This window comes from Arvicola amphibius, chromosome 8, assembly GCF_903992535.2.
Source record: "Arvicola amphibius chromosome 8, mArvAmp1.2, whole genome shotgun sequence".
In the NCBI taxonomy this organism is placed as follows: domain Eukaryota; kingdom Metazoa; phylum Chordata; class Mammalia; order Rodentia; family Cricetidae; genus Arvicola; species Arvicola amphibius.
In genome coordinates, this window is record NC_052054.1 from 44,486,734 (window position 1) to 44,509,804 (window position 23,071).

A 23,071-nucleotide genomic window follows, 5' to 3' on the forward strand; every position below is an offset into this window, starting at 1 on the left:
GAGAGAGAGAGAGAGAGAGAAACAGAGATTGATGGTGGGGTGGAGCACGAGAGAGAATCGAGAAGACTCATTGTCATTTTTTTGTTGTTTTTTTTTTTTTGAGACAGGGTTTCCCTGTAGTTTCTAGAGTCTGTCCTGGATCTAGCTCTTGTAGATCAGGCTGGCCTCGAACTCAGAGATCCGCCTGCCTCTGCCTCCCGAGTGCTGGGATTAAAGGCGTGCGCCACCACCGCCCGGCTAGTGCATCCTCTCTTTGCTTAGTTGCTCCCAGGAGACTTTTCCATGAGCTGCTGAGGAGTTCTCCTACCTCATCTTGTTTAGCTTGCATTCTTCTCCTTTTGTTAAAAGTGAGATGTTGCCAGGGAGCAGCATTAGGGGGGTAAAAATGGACTTTCTATTTTAAAGGATTATAATTGGCTAAGACCATCCCATGGTGAACATTTCCCCTTTATACAGCAAGGAAGCCAAAGAGAAACTTGTGACCCATTCAGGCGTGAGGTACGGTTGTGCCATTAAAGACACACTTTTCATGTCGATGGTCTTAAAAATTAAGGAGATTTTCTTTGTGGGGGGTGGTTTCTAGGTCATATTGGAATGCTTCGAGCAACTCAGATGACCCAGGAAGTTACAATTAAAGATTTAGAGTCAGAAAAATCCAGAGCCAATGAGAGATTATGTCAGCTTGAAGAGGAAAGAGCTTTTCTGCAAAGCAGGACGCAGAGTCTGGATGAAGAACAGAAGCAGCAGGTGCTGGAGCTGGAGAAGGTATTGTGATGGGTGCCCTGGGACGGGAAGGGACGTTCAGGTCCCACTCCCACAACGCGGGAGCCACATGCTTCTAGTCTAGTGTGTGTTGGTTTGTTTTCAAGGAATGAGGTTAAAGGGAGGCCACACAGTATTATGTATGCATTCCGTTTACTTGAGTAATAATCTAGTTTATAAAAGTCTAAGAATTTCAATTTATTTCAAGCCAGAAACTGAGTTAACTCTTATTGCATTGGGATTTGTATTTTATTAAATATCATATTAAACATACTTTTTGAAATAAGTGATGTATGTTTTTGCATATACTCCTAGGAAACTGGTTTCTTTTCTTCCTTTCCCTTCCCCTACACTTCCTTCCTTCCTTTCTTTCTTGTTTGGGTTTCTGGTTTTTGAACTGGGAATGAAACTCAGGGCCTTATATGTGTTAGGAAAATGCTTTGCATCTTAACTCTCTTCCCAAACTTGTTTCACTTTTTATTTCGAAACAGGGTCACTCTAAGTCTCAGCTAAAGCTGGCCCTGAACTGTGATCCTCTGTGTAAATAAAAATAAGAGAGCATGTCATTACCAGCTCTGGATTTTCTCTTCCCCAATTGAATTGATTTATATTCTCATATTCTCTGTCTCTGTCTCTGTCTCTGTCTGTCTCTCTCTGTCTCTCTGTCTCTCTCTCTTTCTCTCTCTCTCTCTCTCTCTCTCTCTCACACACACACATACACACACACACTTTTCTACCCCCCTAGGCTGTATCTCTTTCCTGTGTTCTCTAACAACATAAACTAGACACCCTTTCGGAGAACTCATAAAACTGTTGCCACTGTCTTTTTACTTCCTTTCTTCACTGAACTGTGATTGTTTGAAAGGTACATAATTAACACACCAATGGTACTGAATCATATTATTTGAGTAGTTAGTAGGTAAGCTTTTTATGGACTTCACAAAAAACCTTTCTTTTAAGTTCGCCATTATTTGGTTCTAATACAGCAACAGTTCTTTTATTTCTTGATTTAATATATTTTATTTTGCGTCAGCCGCCTTGTCCTCTGAGAAAACCAATTGTAAGGTTTCAAAGTCTTGATCCCAGAACAGTTAGTTCATTCTAGTTCACACATGTCTAAGGTGTTCAGACATCGATAGCGCTGACGAACAAAGGAGGTGCCGCTTCTTAATCTTTTGTTTTGTTTTTATTCAAGAAAGTAAACGAAGCAAAGAGAACTCAGCAAGAATATTATGAAATGGAGCTTAAAAACCTGCAAAATCGATTGGAAGGCGAGGTGGCCCAGCTGAACGAGGCACACTCGAAGACTTTAGAGGAACTAGCCTGGAAGCACCACATGGCCATGGAGGCTGTGCACAGCAACGCCAGCCGAGACAAGAAAATGCTGCAGATGGTGAGTGCAAGCTGGCGGGAGTCTGGGGATGGCCCACCACCACCACCCGTACCGCGGACAAACGATTGCTTGGCTTTCACGGCTCCTGTCTAGTCACCATGGCTTCACTTAGTGAAGCTCCAGTAGTGAAATCTACAAAAGTGGAATTTCTTCCCGGCCCTCCTCTTGAGACAGGGCCTCACTATGAAGCTCAGCCTGTCTCATCCTCGTCATTCTCCTGCCTCCACCTCCCAAGTGCATGCCCCACCACACCTGGCTTGCGTTAAGTTCTCAGTGGGGGCATGGCTTATTAGCGCAGACTACTTTATCCGAGCCATCACAGAAGACTCTTTGTTCTGGGGCTTTCTCATCATGAGATAACTGTACCAGTCAGGAAGCCTTAATTCGCCTGCATAGATATTGTTCATGTATGTGTGTCCATTTTCCTTCCTTTCACCATGTGAATGGCACTGCCAGTACGTAGCACAGTAGAAAACTGCCTGACTCCTGGGCCTGTCCACTTAGCTCTTTGCCTGTTAGCTATGGTGGCATGGACCCTAAGCTCACCCCTGGCACCTTCTCCAAGAGAAGAGGCTGTGATGCGTCCTATTACGTTCCTGAAAGGATCCAGTGGGCGCAGATGCTGGGTACTCAGACATGTCCTAGCTGTGGTGACCAGCAGTGTCACTGGGGATGGTTGTCACGTGCCATGCATTGCAGTTATGCTTTACACGTATATTTTTGGTTCATCCTTCTGACAGTTGATGGCTGCTGCACCGTGTTTACTGATCAGTGGATGTACTCAGTCACATGCAGTTGATAAGAGCTGGTTGGATCTCAGATCTGTCGAATCATATTGCATTTAATACCCTCGTGCAGGTGTTTGTTAATAGGGGTGCTAACGTTTTATATGGTAGCACTTTATAGTTTACTAGTGATTTTCTGTGGTATATTCCTTGATACTAATGACTTGGAGATTAGTGTCGTTTTTTATTATAAAGTATATACTATATTTAATAAGGCTAAATGATTTTTTTGCAACACTATGAACCTGATTAAGTGGAATACTTAAGACGCAAATTCAAATTTAAATGTTTGGCCTTAATACCTCTTCATTTTGTGGCATAAGTACTGGAAGAAATATTTTAAGATGTAAAATTTAAAGATTTAAGTAAGATTTTCTGTTAGAATGTTACTTCTTTCTGAACTAGTATGTGTGCATCTAGGCACAGACGAAAATTTCTCAAGACTGCCATCCATTCTTTCCGTGCCAGCTCACACATCCCATCCTTCTGTGGTCCTGTGCCTGCTTACAGAGGCAGCTGTCACTGCTCAGGGTGCCACACTAATGCATGCAGTGGACAAGGCTGCTCGCAGTTTCCTCCCTAGCCACTGTCTGTCATCTTTATTTATGTGTTCATTTGTAGTCGATGATGTCCTGCTTTCAGGTGTTATTTAAGCAAGCCCTGCCTTGTCTTTACTGCATTACCCAGTAGATTCTGATCTTTGAGCCACCTGCAAACCTGCCTTAGCCCACATATGCCTCTTTCACAAAATAATTTCCATGTATTTTTTTATTTTATGTGTGAGCATTTTCCCTGTACAAAAACCGCACTACATTTGCACAATGACTGCTGGAGTCGAGGGCATTGAACCCCCTGGAACTAGAATTACAGAAGGTTGTGAGCCAATGGGTGGGTGCTGGAAATCAAATCTGGGTCCTCTGGAAGAGCAGTCAGTGCTCTTAACTCCTGAGCCATCTCTCCAGCCCTCCACCTACAGTCCTTAAAATGTTCACATCGTGTTTGCCATCAGAAAGATGACTTGGACTTTCCTGTATGTAAGCACATTCAAAAAGCTCTGTGTTGTGTTGGAGGTTTCCTTGGGAAAACAACACACACGCCTCACCCCAGAACAGGAGCCTGTAACATACCAAAGTAACAATTACACCAGCGTCCAAGTTGTGGAAGTGATAAGTGATTATTGGGGTTCCTAGCAGCAGCTTAGATGAGGAGTAACAAGGAGCAGGAATGACTCAGAAGCAGCTGCATCTATAAAAAGCCCACCTCACTAAAGCTGCAGCGGTAGCAAGCGCTCTGCACGGGCTGCAAGCAGCTGCAGGGCCTGAGACTCATACCTACAGCTGGGCTGACCAGAGCTCCTGCCCCAGCCATTCTTTCCTGCTTCTGTGATGCTGGGGAGGAGCCTCTGAGAATCGCACAAGTGTTTTCTTCACCACACCTGTGACATTTTGCTTACCTCCTGAGGTCCCTGCGCTCCTGGAGAGAAAGTTTCTATTTGAAGAGACTTACCAGAGAATTCTCTGGGTTGCCTTATCTGTACCATTTACCCAAATAGCATGTTTCTTGCCTGCTGCCCCCTTCCTGTGTTGCTACCAGCTAACATACTAATTTTGTAAGGTAAAAACCAGATTCCTTTCAGAACAGCCTTTCTCTAATGTCAAAGTATTTAAAAAAAAATTTAGGGGAAACAGATCAGTGCCTTGCTCAGCCATCATCCAAGAAGATTCCCCCTGCAGTAGATGGGAACAAACACAGAGATCCGCAGCTGGAGAATGTGCAGATTATGAGAGACCTTGGAACACTCAGCCCTAAATGGGTGTCTTCCTCAAATCCCTCCCCTCAGGGCTCAGGGTACCCTGCAGAAGAGTAGGCAGAAAATGTGTCAGAGCCGGAGGGGATGGGAGATACCAGGGTGGGGGTGGACTGTGAGGAGACCCTCTACATCAGCATGGTCAGTGTGTGTATGAACTCGCAGAGTCTGAGGCAGCACCCTCAGTGCCCCCAGGGCCCTGCACCAGGTCCCCTGCTGTGCATTATGGCTTCCAGTTTAGTGTTTTCATGGGACTCCTGAATGCCAACAGTGGATCTCTTGAGTTCTCTTCCTTCTGTTTGTTTTGACCAATTCTGACCTGTTTTTGTTTATCTAATTGTATTTTATTAGAAGTCTGTTTTTTTTTTTTTCTAATGAGAGACAAAGAGTGGATCTCGATGGGAGGGGTTGGAAGGAGTAGAGAAAAGGGGAAAAACTGTTTTCATTAAAAGAAAAAAATGTAAGCTCCTTATCTTAAGGAGCTTAGTGACTAATAAATATATTTATGAAAGTGAAAAAATAAAGAGTGTTTAGCTAAGATGACCTCTCTGCTCCTTATTTATTGCAAAATGATTACATTTCCTACGTAACTATAGTTCACCATCTTAATGAAAGCACAGGGACAACCTGTGTGGAAACTGGGACATAGCAACCGGGACTGCCCTCCTCAGACAGGGTAGCCCTTGGCTGCCCCTAGGACCTGGGCTTTCAGAAGGGTGTCGTCTTCCCCCAAGATGAAAAGCTCCCCTACTGAAACTGTATGTTTGTGAAAATGCAGACCACCTGCCTTCATCTGGGTACTCTGGAAGAGGGTGCCCTATTGAGAAGGACCTGGGCTCCAACTTTGTTTCCTTCTGTTGTCACAGCTTGCTTGAGGAAGCCAGTGCCTCTAGCCGTGTAGACTCCTCTCGCACACTTTTCCCTCAGTAGATCGGGATTTAAGTATTTTCACCATAATAAGCCATGGCTCTGTGTCAGTTGTATACCAACGCTGTGGCTACTCCTAGAATTATCCTCCAACTCCAGTTTGTCATGGAGGTCCCTAACAACCCTACCACAACCTTCCTCACTGTACACTGCAGAAGCAATGTTCTAACCAAGCTGTGTGTGCACACACCTCTGTTGTGTTTAGATATTCCTTTCCTCTGCCCAGAATGCTTGGTTCCCCTCTTCTCTGCCATTATTTTTAACTGGTATGCTCTTCAAACTCTACTTAATATCGAGTCCAAAGGAAGCTCCTTCCCCCAAACTCCAAAAGGCAGTTCATGTATCCAGAAATGAGCTCAGCCTGGACTAAAGAGGATTTCTAGCAAAAGCTAGAAAAGCTAACATTCCTTGGGAACTTGTAAAACTGCTTCCCCTCTTCCAAAAGGAGTCATTTCCCTTACCTCCGGCAGCAGGGACATATGGCTACCTGTGGTGCCTACAGCAGCATAGCAAAGCTCCCTCTGGCCTCCAGCCTCCTTCCGTATCACACGTACATATTAAACATTTCAAAATCCAAGCTAGCATCTTAGCCCTTCTTCCTTTAACTCCCGCCAGCTCATGGGATTCCCTGCTCTCAGCTACTCATTCCCTTAGAACCCGCTATTTCTACAGACTGTCCTTGCAGTTGTGTTTGCTCCCTCTGCGCTGCTCCTGCTTCTCTCGCTGGGTTTTCTCTGTTCTCTGTCCACTGCTCCCCCCTTCCCCCACTCCCCGCCTCCTGCAGACAGCCCTGGCCATGTCCAGTCAGCTGGCCATGTTCAGCCTACTTCTTTCTCTCTCTGCCCTAGATTTTTTTCCAGATGCCTCTGGCTGTTCTCTCTCTTATATCTAAAATAAAAACCTTACCCTTACACACACTATGGAGTGGTCATGGTGTCAGTTTATACACTTAGGAATTACTTTCTCTTTAAAGTTCCCCTTCAAAGTTTATTCATTCCCTGCCTAGATAAGGCCCTCCCCCTTTCTATGCCTAATTTTGAGGAGTAACTGGTTCCTTATTTGGTGTTGTGTGTCATTAAGACAGGCTTCATACCACATCTTGTTGTCTGTGAGGCCCAGGTGTTAAGTAGCATGCCCCGAAAAGAGATATGTTCTTTAGCAGATACCATTGTAAATGATTTTATAATCCAGTTGTATTCATTTTGTTCTTGTTAATTCTCAACTACATTCCACTGTGAATTCCTGAAATGTTATAGGAATTTTTGTATTTTAATATAAAGAATGAAAATTCAAGAGAATGTTTGCTTTATCATGCCAAATTATCATTTCTATCATGCTTTTCTGGTTTTCTTAGATAACTTAGCCAGCCAGTTATACTCTCGTGATTAAGAGCATTGTCTAATGCCTATATCAGAATGATTTGATATACTCCATTTAATATTAAATGGTATTATAGTTAACTGTGATTTTTTTATGTGGAGAGATAATTTGAAAATTAAAATGTTAATACAATCATTTATTTCTTGGAATCTTAAGGTATATAGTTGTTCACTCTTACTAAGTTTTTTTTTCTCTTTCTAAGGAATTGGAGGAACAATACAAAAAGGAGAAACTGAGTCTGGAAGAGGATAAAAATCAACTTCAACTAGAGCTAGAAAATCTAAAGCAAGTGCTGGAAGACAAGCTGACGTCAGCCAATCAGGAGGCAAGCGCTCTTTAGACCTATCGCCTACATTACACGTACGCTTTGTAGTAACTTAATCTGGTGGCAGGATAGGTAGGTGAGCAAAACTGTTCAAAGATCTTGAATCGGTGCTAAATTTTCATAACACTGTATTTATGTCCCATTAGGTAAACATTTACCAGCAAAACATGACACGGCAGGGGTTTGTGGAAGAATACAAAGCCTTGGAGACTGCACCTCCCCTGGTGGAATGGGAGCAACCATTAGGAGTGTAGATTTCTCTACACTGCACCTCATTTTACAGAGAGAGAAACTTTGTAAGGTCCAGATCCTGACTTCTAAAACAAATTGTTGAATCTATATGAAAATATTATTTAGCCTGAGAAAGAAAAGTCTAAGGATAGAATATTAAAAAATATCAGAAGTCAAAAAAGTAAACTTGTAAGTAAATGTATATGTGAACACATTTATAAATCATGGCTTTAGCTCCTCCTCTGTCTTCACTGAGGCAATTGCTAAATGCTTCCCTAATATTTACCTTTCTCTTTCCAGTTCATCCTCTGTGGCATCTTGGGTGAGCTTCCTCTAGTTCTCTAACTGGGTTCTTGTCTTTGCCCCTCTCATTTGCCAGCTTCTCCCTCCTCAGTGACCTCATCGCTCCCCACAGCCCCCACAGCCCTCTCCTGTCCTGTTCTATTACTCTGAATCCGCCCGCAGAAACCACACAGACGGCACAAGTGCTAGAGTTTGCTCTCTGCGTCCTTGGATTGTTTTTAAATGTTTATCCAGGGAAAATAAAGCCAAACTGCCCTGGAGATGATAGAGGCTGAGGTAGATACTGATGGCAGCCCAGCCTGTCCTCTGTTGTCCTAGCTAATCTGCTCGGGCTTCACAGATGCACTTTCTCAGCAGAATCCACACAGTTACGGACCTGTACTCATTAGAAGGCACTTTAGTGACCATCTGTTTCTCATGCAGGCTCCTCGGGCTTCCTCTCTCCATTCTAAATGGCTTGTCTTAGCATTTTCCCAGTCTGCGCTCTGAAACTTCTCTGAGAAGAGTTGCAGTGCATATCTAACTTACTTTTCTTGGCTACATTTTCAATTATGTTTCAGTATCCTGGAGATGCTTTGGCGCAGGGTATTATGGCTCCCTGAGAATTTGCTTGGCCCGTTGCTCCTTCTGCTTCTGCTTCCCCTTCAGACTGGCAGCCTATCTCCTGTCCTGCTGACTCAGATCTCCAGAGATAGATTCCCAGTCTGCTTCCTGAACTTAAAATGAAGGATAGCCACATTTCCCAGTTAACCAAGGTTTTCATAAAACTCATTCAGTGAAAAGAGATAATAACCACGTTATTATACATATAAATGTATTAATGGGGAAAAAATGAGACATTGGACATATGAATGTTCTAATATAAATAAGTGTATAAAATCATAAGGGGTGGTTCTTTGGGATTTTTGCACCTATCTATCAGTGACTCTGAATGTCATACGTTGCAATGATATGTTTAGGAACTCAGTCTCACCTCTCTAAGTCATGCCTTGTGTGTCCCTGTGTCCTGAGTGTTAGTGCACCTCTATGGGCGCCACAGCAGGACCGGCTTACTGTTTCAGTTAAAGACAAAACTTGTGTCTTTATGTAAAAGAGAAAGGAAGGAAGGTGTAACTGGTTGATAAATTGCACAAACAAATTCTTGTCTTTACCACCGTTAGAGTGTTTACAAAACAGTAAGGAAAATAGGCACCCTGTTTTGTTTTTGTTTTTACAAACAAAAGAGAAATAAGAAAAATAAATTTAAATTTAAGAACTAGGAATCCGTAAACTGCCACTCCGTGAGCATAAAATTAACTGTGATAAAAATTGAGGCCATGCAGTGTGGCTGAGTGTAGAGAGAGATAAACACCCGGAAGCCGCCAAGGGCAATATGAAATCACATAATATTTCTGGAAAGGGCTTAGCAGCCTGTGTGGGAGCCTCGGATGGACATGCCTGTTGACAGCAACTTCGGTTTTGAGTTTGTCATGTAAGCAAATAATAAAGGATTATTGAGAAAATGTCAGCACTGTTTATAGGAGAAATTCAGAAATAGGTGAAATTTCCACAGAACTCTTGTTTTCCTAAAAGGAAGGAAGGAAGTCTTTTTCTAATTCACATAGCATCATCTGTGTCTCCCCATGTTCTGGAGCTGTTTGCACGCCTGTGGGAATTGCCTGTTTCTGTATGGAGGCACCACATGAACTACTGGTGGCCTGGTAATAATAGTACAAGGTCAGGAAAAGCCTGACTTACTGGTTTCTTTACAGGTTAAATGCTTACAGAGTGAGATGTTAAAGATACTTTATTCCTTAATCAGTAAGTATTTATGAAGTATTTTAGTACTGACTCACTTGTTATTTTAGTAAATGTTGAAAGGATGGTTGGGTACAAGGAGCTCTTACACACTGTGATTGTACTGACAGTTAGCGTGGTCCCTGCAGTGACAAGGAGTTTCACAAAATGAGGTGTTTATAAGTCTAGCTAGATGCATACTGCAAAAGGAAGATAAGTGATTGACAGGGAATGAACAAGATGAAAAACTGAGGAAATATTATACAAATGCATGGGAAGTTTCAAGATACTATAGGAATGTCGGTATAGATGTGGTACTATAATAACTACAGAATAATATTGCTTACTATTTCCCAGACATTGATTTGTATTCTTCTCTCCTCTATCCTTAATACAAGCTAGGGCAGTAGATTCTAGTCACTAAGTCACTGAGGAGTGATGGAATTTGTCTGAGCCACATACTAAGTGGCTAAGATCAAAATTTCAGTTCGAGTGATATTATTTTAGCTCAGTTTAATGATCAGGACCACAGTACCTTACCCTTCAAACAAATACAAAGACCAAGGGAGAAAGATTAGCAAGCTAGCTGGAGGGTTAGGCCACCTCTGTGTCACAGAGGCCCTGTGAAATATTTTAAATATTAGCATGATGGAAGGCTGCTGAGAGGTGCTAAGCACACATATGTGAGAACTTCATGTCCATATTCATCATTTATAAAAGTTCACTGGTGCTTCCTAGGAGAAGGGATTGGAGAAGAGCACACGTGTGTAGAGACCCTAGGGAGGAGGTCTACTTTCTGTATTCCCTTAGGGGTCATAATAAGAAGAATCTAGGTTGTTCCCTCTCTGTTGCAAAGAGCAGAAGTTCCAATGCAAACCAATAGAAGGACAAAGGAAATATACCCACCCGTGTAATTCAAAGGTCCCAGGATAAAGTCAACTTCAAACATATTAGATTCTGAACTTTAATTGGTGACACTGGGTCTGGATTTCTTTGTCTCCTCTTGGATTTACCTTCTTGGTGTTCTCCATTTTTTTTTTTTTTTTTTTTTTTTTTTTTTGGTTTTTCGAGACAGGGTTTCTCTGCAGCTTTTTTAGAGCCTGTCCTGGAACTAGCTCTTGTAGACCAGGCTGGCCTCGAACTCAGAGATCCGCCTGCCTCTGCCTCCCGAGTGCTGGGATTAAAGGCGTGTGCCACCACCGCCCAGCTGGTGTTCTCCATTTTGACTTTATTCTTCAGTCATATATTCCTCTGGGCAAGGTACGGCTGACAAAAGAGTTTCCCTAGGAGACCTGTTTTCCCTTTAACAGTCTAAGATCTCTGAGTGGTGTGTTCTTTCCCGTAACTGCTCCAATCGTTCCCAGTGGATAGCGAATAAGGCAACTAAATGTATTGGGTGAGACTCTGCTCAAGCTGATTCTCTGGAGTTTGTCTGAATTCCCGCTGAGATCACAGGGTACCAATGGGGAAGGAAACTAGATCTGCCACCTGCCAAGAGATATTTTGACAGTGATAGTCAACAGTTGTTTTTAAACATAATCTGTCCCATGAATAATGAAAACCCAAAGACAGATATTGGGGTTCAAGCTGAAGATCAGAAAAGCAAAACAGCCGAACCATTGGAGAAGTCTTACCTCTGCCAAGGCTGGGCAACTGATGAGCTCTGAGCATCTATCTCCCCTTTTTATATTCCCCTTTAGTGTTGGGATTAAAGGTGTGAGCCTCCACCACCTGGATCTGTTTCTGCATTGGTCTTGTGTCAGTGATGACCTTGAACTCAGAGAGATTCTTCTGCCTCTGTCTCCTAAATCCTAGGGTTAAAGGTGTGTGGCACCACTGCCTGGCCTCTAGTGGCTTAGTTTTACCCTCTGATCTTCAGGCAAACTTTATTTATTAAAACATAAGTAAAATTATTGTATTAACCCATTTCTATTGTACTCATAGAAAACAATAAGAAAATTTTTATTGTTTACTTGAAATTTTTATTTTATTACATTTAACTGTGTACAGTTTAAAAGTTTTTGCTTATTTAAATATTTATTTCCTCTTCAATTAAATTCTTTATTTTTAATAAACTTCCCTTTATCCTTCATGTACTACTTATTGTTCTTCGTATATTTTTGAATATGTTATATATTCATTATATATTAACTGAGAGCATGCTGGATTGTGGAAGAATGTTTTCATGTTATTAAATTTGGTTATTATTTTCCTTTTAAATTTTTAAAAATTTATGTATATGTATATACAATTTATATATATATGTATATGGTGTCCTACATGTATGTCTGTTTATACCACATGTGTGCCTGACACTGTGGAAGCCAGAAGTGGGTGAGGGTGTCAGGTAGCACCTTGAAACTGGTGTTACAGACAGATGTGAGCTGCCTAGTGGACACTGGTAATTGACACTATAGCCTTGAACAGCACGTGCTTTTAACTGCCGAGCCATCTTTCCAGCCCTTTCTTTAAAAACGTTTTAAGCCAGTATCTTACCACAGTGCCCAAACTAGCTTTACCTCACTACGTAGCTGGGATGGCCTTGAACCACACAGATACTGTAGTTGTAAGCATATCCCACCATGCCTGGCTCTGTTCTTTCCATATGGATTGCCCCTCATATCTTTTCTAGTTAGTATCTTTCTCTATATTATGTAGTTATTAACGTAACACCACAGGATGGGGATTATTACTCCTGGACTTAAGGCTAGACTTTCTGCTAAATTCAGTGATCTCCCAATTGTTACTACTGTCTTTCTTACAGTCCATTTACCGCCTCCATGCACAATTATTGACAAGCCAGGTCACCACAGAAAGTTGAAAAGACACAGCATGAAATGTAGAATACAGAATGTGGATGTTAAAATAGTGGCCGGCAAAGTTTTAGAGAACTGTAAGTGGATGCTATAAATGAGCATGTCATTAGTCTTTAAGAATCAGGAAAGAGGGTATATTTTTATGAAAATTTGTATTTTTAAAATGACTCAAAGCACCTAAACAATTTACCAGACCAGTTATAACCACAAAAGAAAACAGTCCACCTTGTGTCTAGACAGGCATTGGGTTCAGAGAATTTTTGAATTCTTTAGCTATGAATATATGTTAGAACACAGAAAGGTGGGGTCTTCTTAAATCATTTTACAAAGTTTCTGACCATTTAGAGACACTAACCAGGTAGCAGAACCGCTCACGTCCACCTCCAGACTCATTTAGCACATGTGCATAGAGATGCCTGCACGAAAAGAGCAGAAAGGCGTGTGCTGAGTAGAAAGTGTGCCACTGAGGAAGCCGAGGGGCAGTTTTAGTGTTTTCCTTTGAAAATGTTAATTGTAAGAATATTTTTCAGAAAAAAATGTACATGTATTTTAAAGAAATCTTGTTCATTTTCTTTTCAAATGAGTTTTGACTTTATAGCACTTTATTAAATTATTTCATTCTTTGATTTTGGCTCATAATTAAAAGATTTGTATCAACATAGTCAACAAATTGTCCATTTTCTCTGGTTCCAACTCAGAAGTTTCTCTCCTAAGGTGACTTCTGTATGGAAACACGAAAAACAATTGGTTCTCTAAGATATATTTAAGAGCTTGCCAATATTGACCCAAATGCATGAAGCCTTGACTTGTGATATATAGATGGTTAAATTTTAAAGAAAGCTTTGAAACAGTTTATTTTTATCTTTAATGTAATCTTTATCTTGTGTCAGTTCCTTTTATAGGCATTTTATTATCTGATATGACCAGGAAATTTCTTTAAGCCAAGAATACAAGGGAAGTTGTACCTATGTCCTTGCACCATAGCCCTAGAAAGTGGAAACTATAGTCATGGAAGTCTTTTTAAAACAAAAAATGACAGATGATAAAGATTATCATGGCTAGGTGGTTCTTCCAAATTCATGAAGAAGGGATCCCATTCAGTCAAGTCAAAAATAAGGAAAATCTCTCAAACTGTGAGACTGGCACTGGCCTACCATTGTATGGCGTATTAAAAATACTCTGTTCACTCATAGATTGGTCGCCTCCAAGATCTGGTAAGGAAAAGTGAACAAGGTCTTGGCTCAGCTGAAGGACTCATTGCTAGTCTTCAGGACTCTCAAGAGAGGCTTCAGAGTGAACTGGACCTGACAAAAGGCAGGCTAAAGGAGACCAAGGATGCCCTAATAACTGTTGAGGTAATTGCTTATTTCTACTGTAATCTAAATGTCTAAATATGAAAATATATCTGGACCACTTTGCTTAAAGCCTATGTAAGCATCCTTGTATATAACTAGTGTATTAGTTTCCAGGAACCCCACTAAAAAGTAACAAATGCCGTGACTTGAGCCCAACTGAAATGAGTCATCTCTTTGTTCTAGAGCTGGAAACCTAAGATGAATTCTTTTGTCTCTAAGAGGGAACCTTTCCCTTTCTTGCAGCTTGTTGTAGCCCCAGAGAGTGTCCCACATTTAGTAACATCATTTCTGTCTCCTCCTGTCTCCACATTATCATCTTATAAGTGTGCTAGTCATAGTGGATTAAGGGCTCAGTTGCTCCCATGCGGACTCATTTCAAGCAAATAAAACTGCATGGGTGCTCTTTCCAAATAAGTTGGCATCCGGAGGCAGACAGAGTGTAAGGGCTGAGATTTCAGGGAAGCTTTTTACAGACACAGTTAAATCCAGGATAATTAGTGTGTGTAAGGTTTTTTTTTTCCTGGTTGAAGCTGGCACTTTCAAGTATAGCAAACAAGAGTTCTCTGTGATTTACAGGTTGCGGAAGGCCCTGCCTTTCCCCTCCCACTCTTGGGAAGTATAGCAGAGTTTCAGGACCTATAAATTTGGGCAGACACTAGATGAGGGTTTTTCATATCCTCCCTGTGATGATCTGGAGCGTGGGCTCTCTAGGCAGGTGGGTCTGGTCTGTCCTGTGAATTCTATGTCTACCATTTACTGTGTCACTGTGGGCAGAGATACATTTTCCTCCTTGACATTTCAGTAAGGCATAGAGCAGCATAATAATACTTTTCACATCACAGTTATAATAATTAAAAAGATAAGCTGTGTACCGTACAGTGCTCAACAAAATGTAAACACTCGGTATTGGTTTTAGTAATAATATTAGCTTTTAGCTTAAAACTGGTGACACTCCAAGGTGTATGGACCTGATGCACCGTCTACACTGGGTTTATATGACTCTGTTCATGTTTTATCTAGGGAATAATCGAGTGTACCTTGTATATCAATTGCATTTCATTTTTGAAATCTACGACTTCAGATAGATGGCTTCTGTTTACCTTTCTCTAGTAGCTATCTGATACAACAGTGCTAATATGAAAAGTAAGTCTAGAGTTTAGAGTTACTGTAATATTCAATATATTTAATGTATGTGATGCCAAACATTGCATAAAATATCAGTGGTAGCAGTCATTCACATAAGGCTGAATAGAATGGCTAATTCATATTAAGAGGTGTTTTTGTACATTGGCAAAAGTAAAAGGAAGAAGGTATTTTAAATTGGTAAATCTTTTGCGTTGAAAGTCACACATGGCATGTGTGTGTGTGTGTGTGTGTGTGTGTGTGTATGTGTGTATATTTATATGGTACCTCATCTTGATATACACCCCATTCCTAATTTTGGTGTATTTCATCCTATAACTGCAGCCTCAGGGGACCTGATACCTATGAGGGCATCTGAATTCACGTGCCCACACACATAATTAAAAATAAATATTAATGCAGAATTTCTTTAAATAAGAAATACTTTAAGAAATTCTCTGCTATTTAATATTACCTGCTGTGGGAAAAAATGGTCCCTAGAGGCTGAGCAGTATTCCAGAACAGTACCTGAATTCAGGTTCTAGTAGTTACCTTTTGCTGGCCAAGTGAACCGTATTGAAAGGGAATTTCAATATTGACTTTTTTTTGTCGTTAATCTGAATACAACTTTTAAAACTCTCTATCCTGTGCTGTCAGCCAGAGAGATGTCCAGAAATGCCTATCACAGTGACCAAAGGATAGGCTGCCACCGACTATCTCATCCCGTTGAGCAACCACAGCACTGACAGTGGTCTGCAGCTGTCGGGTTTTGTCAGGTAGTCACCTCTAAGCCCCAGCTCCAGGGAATCAATCCGTAAGGATTTCCTGTGTATCATGTCAGTATCTGAGCGCTAAGCTCATGGGCCTGTGGCTTAAATTACATAAGAAAATATCCAGTAAACTTAAATTCCTTGTAATTCCTTTAATCATATTAATGGTATGCCGATATAATGATTAGGCTTTAGACAAATGACCTGGTTTTGAATATGAATGTGAATTAATTTCAGGAACAAGGAACATGCCTATATGATGCATTTTCATGGCTAAAAAAATAGCTTTAATAATATAAGTTTAAACTGTTTGAATAATATAAGCTTTGATTTTAAAAATGAGGAAAGAACAATTCAAATATAGGAAGTGTTCCACCTATTCAGTTGAAGTGTCTTGACTAGTTCTCCTGGCTAGCATTATCAACGGCTCCTGTAAGGTCTGCATCAGCGTGCTCTCCTGCGGCAGCACTGCCTGGGCTTGTGGAGACCAGTCCTCACTCGTGTTTCTGTTCCTCAGGCTGAGCTAGAACAGGAGAGGCGCCAGCATGAACAAACACTTGCCGCCATGAAGGAAGAAGAGAAGCTGAGGGTGGACAGGATGGCCCATGACCTAGAGATAAAGTGGACGGAAAATCTCAGGTACCCCGGGCTCCGCAATGCAGTCTTACCAGTACAGAGGAGCCAGAAGTGTTCCTGTTGTAGGCTCCTCATTACAGATGTACTAGGGTGTTTTAGGTTATTTTTTCTCCTGATTAAATGCAGGGAAATAACAGGGCTTTTGTTTGTTTGAGTTCAAATTCACTCTTAAAATTTAATTTTCTTGATAAAATTTTATATTAAATTTGATTAAATTTAATATATATATTTGCTTTGTAGAGTCACTGCCCTCAACATTCTCTAGTGGTTCACAGAGTTTCTCATATGTATGTATGATATATAAAAGCAGAGAACTATCCTGAAATTAGAAGACTCATTTATTCTCATGCCTATTATGCTAATGGTAGATTGATATGTGATCTTGGTTAGGTTACTGGTTTCCTGGAAGTTAGCCTGGTGACAGACTCACAGAGGTGAGAGTGAAATGAGCTTTTAGAAACCCCGTGAACCACTAGAGAATGTTGATCGAGGGCAGTGACTCTCTTCACAAAGCAAATGCCTGTGTTTGTTACAGACAAGAGTGCTCTAAACTTCGCCAGGAGCTAAGGCTTCAACACGAAGAGGACAAGAAGTCTGCGATGTCTCAGCTGCTGCAGCTGAAAGAGCGCGAGAAAACCGCTGCCAGGGATTCGTGGCAGAAGAAGGTGGAAGACCTTCTGAACCAGGTAGATTACAGTCTGCACCCGCGGACGCTCGCCTCCTTGGCACTCTCCAGTCGGCTAAACAAACCTACTGCGTGTCAGTTCACTGTGTTTTGTTTTCCATAGGGCAAACTTAAACATTTTAAATGTATAAAACCACACAGACATAGTCGTATGAAACACTGTACTAAGGAAATGTGTTGTGTGTGTGATCCTAACTTCTGAGAAAATTTCATGACTTTTTTTAGTTTTTGATTTGAGCAGAACACATCAACTTTACTCGGGAAGGTCAGCTAGTTTTTGAAATTATAAAATCATTTTGTTTCTAGTCCTGAGATGCCATCTGGGCAACAGAAGATGTTTATTAGCAGTGTCCTGATTCCCTGAAAACATTTACCCAAGTGAGCAGTTGTGTCTGTCTCTTTATGGCTTTATGACTGAAGTCCTGCAAGAGCGTGACATAAACAAAGTGGTATTTCTAGAGCTATCTTATTTCCAAAACACGAATAACTTTAATTAAAATAGTTTGTCCATTTCACTTACTTACACAGCCTGGGACTTCATGAACTTTTTATACTGGTAAACCAGTAACTGAAAGGCCTGACTGTGTGCATCACCAAGCAAGGGCAGACGGCAAACTGTAATTAAATAGACTTTAATTTGTATATCACCAAGCAAGGGCAGAACTTAGGCATAAAACATCTCCTAATTTAGTGCTGAAAATCTATTGATATCTTAATCTTTTAATTTCTGTTTATGATGGTGAAGAGTTTCAAAACAGGCTTTCTATAAGGTGATCGTTATATATACAAAAACATGCATTGCCCTCTTAGAAGTGCTTGAGGCCTGCCCATCTCTGTCTGGTTTCTATAATTTGTAATGAAGCTCTGAAAAGGTAGAGGGAGACGGAGGGTAAGAGGGAGGGAGAGGGTACGTATGTGTGTGTTTGTGTGTATGTGTGTTTGTGTGTGTGTGCGTGCGCGCACGCGCTTGTGAGGTCAAATCATTTGGAACCTTTGAAATAAGAACAAGCAAACAACTCTCAGTAGAGGCTGGCATCACATTTACACAGTTTACTATATACTTCTTTTACATTCTTATTTAGGGACCAGAAAGGGCAGATTTTCCTGAGTGGTCTACCCCTCTCCTTCTATCATGCTCTGCCTCTAGACAGATGTATTCAGCTCAATTACATAATAAAATGGAAACCATCCCCAAAGTCTTTCTGATATTTTCAGCCAGAAAGTACTGAACACGGGGATTCTAGGGACTGAGTTTATATCAAAGAAACCTCACCACTTGCCCCATCATTTTTCTTTAAATATGTTTATTATTTCTATCACATGCTGTTCATTTGTGCGCATACGCCCATGTGCATTGTGCATGTGTGGAGGTCAGAGGACAGCTTTCAGGACTCAGTTGTCCCCTCCCACCATGTGGAGTTCAGGGATTGAACTCATGTCATCAGACTTAGTGGCAGACACCTTTGCCTGTTGCACCATCTTGCTGGCTCTGTTTTCGTTATTCTTGTAATCTCATGTATTCAGTTCTCAGAGATCATCCTTGTTCCTTTTTTCCTTTTTTTCTGTCCTCCTCCCTCCTTTCTTTTTTTTTCCTTACTTCTTTGTGTTTCTACAGTACTTAGTCCTAAGAGGTTTTTTAAAATATTTTGTTTGCCCCTCTTTATATCCCATGATTATATTTTAACTGATTTTTGTTGTTGTTGATGATGATGATGATTGATAGTGGTGATGGTGGTGATGATGGTAGTGATGGTGATGATGGTGGTGTTGGTGGTGGTGATGGTGATGATGATAATGATTGATAGTGGTGATGGTGGTGGTGATGATAGTGATAATGATGGTGATAACAATGATAGTGGTGATGGTGGTGATGATGGTAGTGATGGTAGTGATGGTGATGATGATGATGGTGATGATGGTGGTGTTGGTGGTAGTGATGGTGATGATGATAATGATTGATAGTGATGATGGTGGTGTTGGTGGTAGTGATGATAGTGATGACGATGATAGTGGTGATGATGGTGGTGGTGGGGATGGTGATGATGGTGATGATGATGATGATGGTAATGATGGTGGTGTTGGTGGTAGTGATGGTGGGGATGGTGATGATTGATAGCAGTGATGGTGGTGGTTGTGAATGGTGGTGGTGGTGATGATGGTGGTAGTGGTGGTGATGGTGGTGATGATGATGGTGATGACGATGCTGATTGATAGTGGTGATGGTGGTAATGATGATGATGATGATGGTGGTGTAGGATCTCCTTATGTTGTCTAGGCTGATCTGGAACTTTGGGCTGAAGTTCCCTTTCTCTCTCAGACCCCCAAGTGACCAGGCCTATAGGTGTGTACTAGCAGGCCAGGCTTAAAGGGTTACAGAATAGCCCAGCGCAGGCTGTAATTTCTCAAAAGTAAAACCACTAGGCTCCCATTCTGCAATAATATCTGGAAAGTTGTAAAGAAAACTCTTGACTATATTTTCTGTTCTTAATCCTGTAGTATTATCATATATTCATTTATTTCCCTTTCAAGGCAGATTTTATTATGGTTCCAAACTGAAGATTCATTTATTTATTTTCATTTAGGACATTAGCTGAGAAATTATGGAAACTGACCACTCAGACATACCTATGGAATATAGGAGTGATCTAAATTCTCTCGGATAATGTGGATGGAATGGCTAGAACTGGAATCCATTCTTATCTGTAATTAGTCAGAGTCAGAAAGTCAAATAGCACATATTCTTGCAAATGCAGAACATATTTTAGGGTGTGTGTGTGTGAGTGTGTGTGTGTGTGTGTGTGTGTTTGTGTTGTGTGATGAAACTGGCAAGGATATCGTGAGAGGAAGAGGTCTAAAGAGAGACGGGAGTAGGAAAAATAGAGGGAGCTAGAATACATGTAAAGTGAAAGCAGAAGGGGCTCAATTTAGGGAAGAACGGGCCCAGCAAGAGAAGTGGTCAGGATGAGAGAGGGAAAGAGGAGGGGAGTGAATCAGAACAAAATAGAATTGTGTATATTGAAACTTGTTACTGTTTATGTTAAGTTTAGAAATTAGTTTAAAAAAAATGAAGACTGGGAAGATGACTCTGGGTGAGAGTGTTTCCTATGCAAGCATGAGGACCTGAGTTCAAATCCCCAGAACCCATATAAAACCCAGAGGATGGTCATGTGTCCCTGTCTGTAACCACGGCCGTGTGAGGGCTTGGTGGCTGTCACCTTAGCTCCAGGGTCAGTGAGAGACTATGCCCCAAGCAAGGAAAGGCAAGGGATGACAGAGCTGGACACCTGATGTTCTCCTCTGATACCTGTTTGCATGAGCACATCCATGTACACATGGACCAAAACAAAACCCCACAAACAAAAATAAGCAGCAACAACAAGGCTGGAGAAAAAAAGAGAAAAAAATATTGTGCCACACAGTTTTAGAAGGTTTTATTCAACATCAGTTGGGCCCATTACTTTGGGCATGCCACAGGCAGAGTATTACGCTGGCACAAGCATAAGGCAGCCATGAAGCAGCGAGAGGAAAAGGGGAAGATGGAAGAGGCAAGGTGTACACTATTCAAGGCATAGTGTAATTCTAAGTACTTCTCCAAATAGTCCCCACCTTCTGGAGTTCTGCTTCCTCCTGGTTTTCTGTGAATAACTTCAGCCCGTGGGCAGATTAAGCTGTTGATTAAATGAGGACCCTTATAAACTCGGTTGTCTCTAAAAATGCCCTATTGACACACCCAGAAATATGCTTTTTTTTCTCCTAGGTATCCCTCAGTCCAGTCAGCTGTCATGGATAATCATTACCAAGGGGCTCTTGCCTTAAAATGCTATAAGTAATAGGATTTCAGAATTTACATGCCATCATGTTTGCAAATTACTGATAGTAAAATATTGCCCTGCTTTAACAAGGTTTAGAAGGTTTAGAAGATAACAACTGGCTAGATAGCTCAATAGGTAGAGGTGCTTGATACCAAACTTGAGGACCTAAGTTTGATCCTGTTACTCATCTGGTGGTAGAAGATGGGTAACAGAATCCTGCAAGTTGTCCCCTGACTCCTGCCAGAGCTCTGAGGACCCAGGTCCCCTCTTCTCATAAAGTAAATAAATCGTATGTTAAGAAGAAGTTGTTGAAAAACAAGGAGCAGGAATAATTTCCTAAGAGCATTGTTTTTTATATACAATGATCTAAATTTCTAATTCAATGCAATATTTTAAGGAGATTGTTTTCACTTTTCCTCAGTCATCTGAAAGTCTGACTTATGCTCCTCCTGTGGGAGGAGAAATCATGAGGTGCCATGCTTACACCTGCAGCCCAGCACTCCAGATGCTGAGGTAAAGTAGTACTCTGAGTTGAAGACTGTCCTGTGTAGAAGGAGCTGTGGGCCACTTCCAGCCACCTGGCTAGCTTTACCCGAAATAATTACACAGAAACTGTATTCATTTAAACACTGATTGGCCCATTAGTTTCAGCCTCTTATTGGCTAATTCTCACATCTTGCTTTAAACCATATTTAGTAATCTGTGTAGCACCATGAGAGGTGGCTTACCAGGAAGGATCTTAACCTACATCCATCTCGGAGAGGAGAGCTATGGTGTCTGCCTGAGGCATCTGCCTGAGGCGTCTGCCTGAATCTGCTTTCCTTCTCCCACAATTCTGTTCTGTCTACTCCACCTACCTAATTTTCTGTACTATTAAAGGGCCAAGGCAGTTTCTTTATTAACCAATGAAAGTAACACATAGACAGATGACCCTCCTCCGTCAGTCCTGGGCCACCATGTTCAAAACAATAGAATAGAATTTTTGAAACACATTACATATTTAGTAAGCTTTTAACACTGAAGCCTCTGAGTCCACTCAGTGAACTGGTGATGGCTCACTCGCCTTGAAAATTACAAAGCAAGTTAAGACCCTTGAAAATGATGAGTCTGTACGGCATCAGTTTTGTTGGTATGGATTATAGAATGCTTGACAAATATTTCACATAGAAGCTCTTAGTTTGTACAGTATTCTTATGCAGGCACTTGCAGTTTGGCTTGTATTCAGTAACAGATGACCACAGACCACATCATTAATAAACAGTGGAGCTTGGTTTCTAATCTCTGTGAAGGTTAGGAAGTTCAAAGTTAAAGATTTCTGCAGCTTTAGCCTGGCCAGGGCCCACCCACTGGCTTTCTTTCACTGCCTCCTCACACAGTGGAAGGGCCAAAGGCTTCACTTTGCCATGGGAGGTTGGGGTTTTACCATCTCTGTTCCCCAGTATTCATGTCATCCTCACATGCAGAATATACTCATTACTTCCCAACATCCTCCCAAAATTCCATCTCATTCCAGCATCAACGCTAAGGCGAATTGCATTCCTGCCACAAAGCTGTGGAGCCGATGAGTCAGCTTCTCGCACGCTAAGAAAATACCCAGCACAACGATAAAGTGTGAAGTTTATTTTGACTTGCAGCTTTAGAGATTTCAGCCCATAGCTGTGAAGACTGGTAAGGCTTCTGGTGTGGTGCCAGGCTGTCAGTGGTTGAAAGCCTGTCATAGAGGAATCTTCAGGGCCGGAAGACAGGAAATGAGAAAAGAGCTGGAGTCCCACCCTCTCCGCTTCAAGGGCTTGTCTCCAGCGATACAAGGCTCTTTACTAAACCACTTCTCTCAGAAACTTCACCACCTCCCAGGGGTACCAGGAGCATCACCTTAAGAGCCAAGTCTTTATCACATGGATTTTCAGGAGGCGTTTACCATCTAAGACATAGCACTAAGTAGGTTTTAAGCATCCCACATACAAATATGGGAAAGGAAGAAAATGGGCATTCCATTTCCCAAAGTGAGAAATAAGACGGGAAGGAATGATTCCAAGCTGCAAGGCAGATGCGTACAATGAGATCTAAAGACTTGAGAGCTGCCTCTCTACTCCTCTGCCCTCTAGTGTCACTGTAGCTGAAGTCCCAGTCTCTAGAGACAGTTGGTTAGCAGTCCTGGCCCTAAAGCATGGAACCCCCCACCACCA

General features: G+C 41.5%; 1 protein-coding gene across 3 annotated transcripts in view; it reads left to right on the forward strand.

Moving 5' to 3' along the window:
* Fam184a (family with sequence similarity 184 member A) overlaps positions 1–23,071 on the forward strand; it is a 124,632-nt gene that overhangs the window by 62,416 nt on the left and 39,145 nt on the right. For all 3 annotated transcript variants that reach the window (XM_038340293.1, XM_038340295.1, XM_038340296.1), the window contains 6 exons: positions 584–765; positions 1,958–2,155; positions 7,257–7,379; positions 13,699–13,860; positions 16,270–16,391; positions 16,924–17,074. In XM_038340293.1, the coding sequence (XP_038196221.1) occupies positions 584–765; positions 1,958–2,155; positions 7,257–7,379; positions 13,699–13,860; positions 16,270–16,391; positions 16,924–17,074 (938 nt within the window). The remainder of the gene's footprint in view (positions 1–583; positions 766–1,957; positions 2,156–7,256; positions 7,380–13,698; positions 13,861–16,269; positions 16,392–16,923; positions 17,075–23,071) is intronic.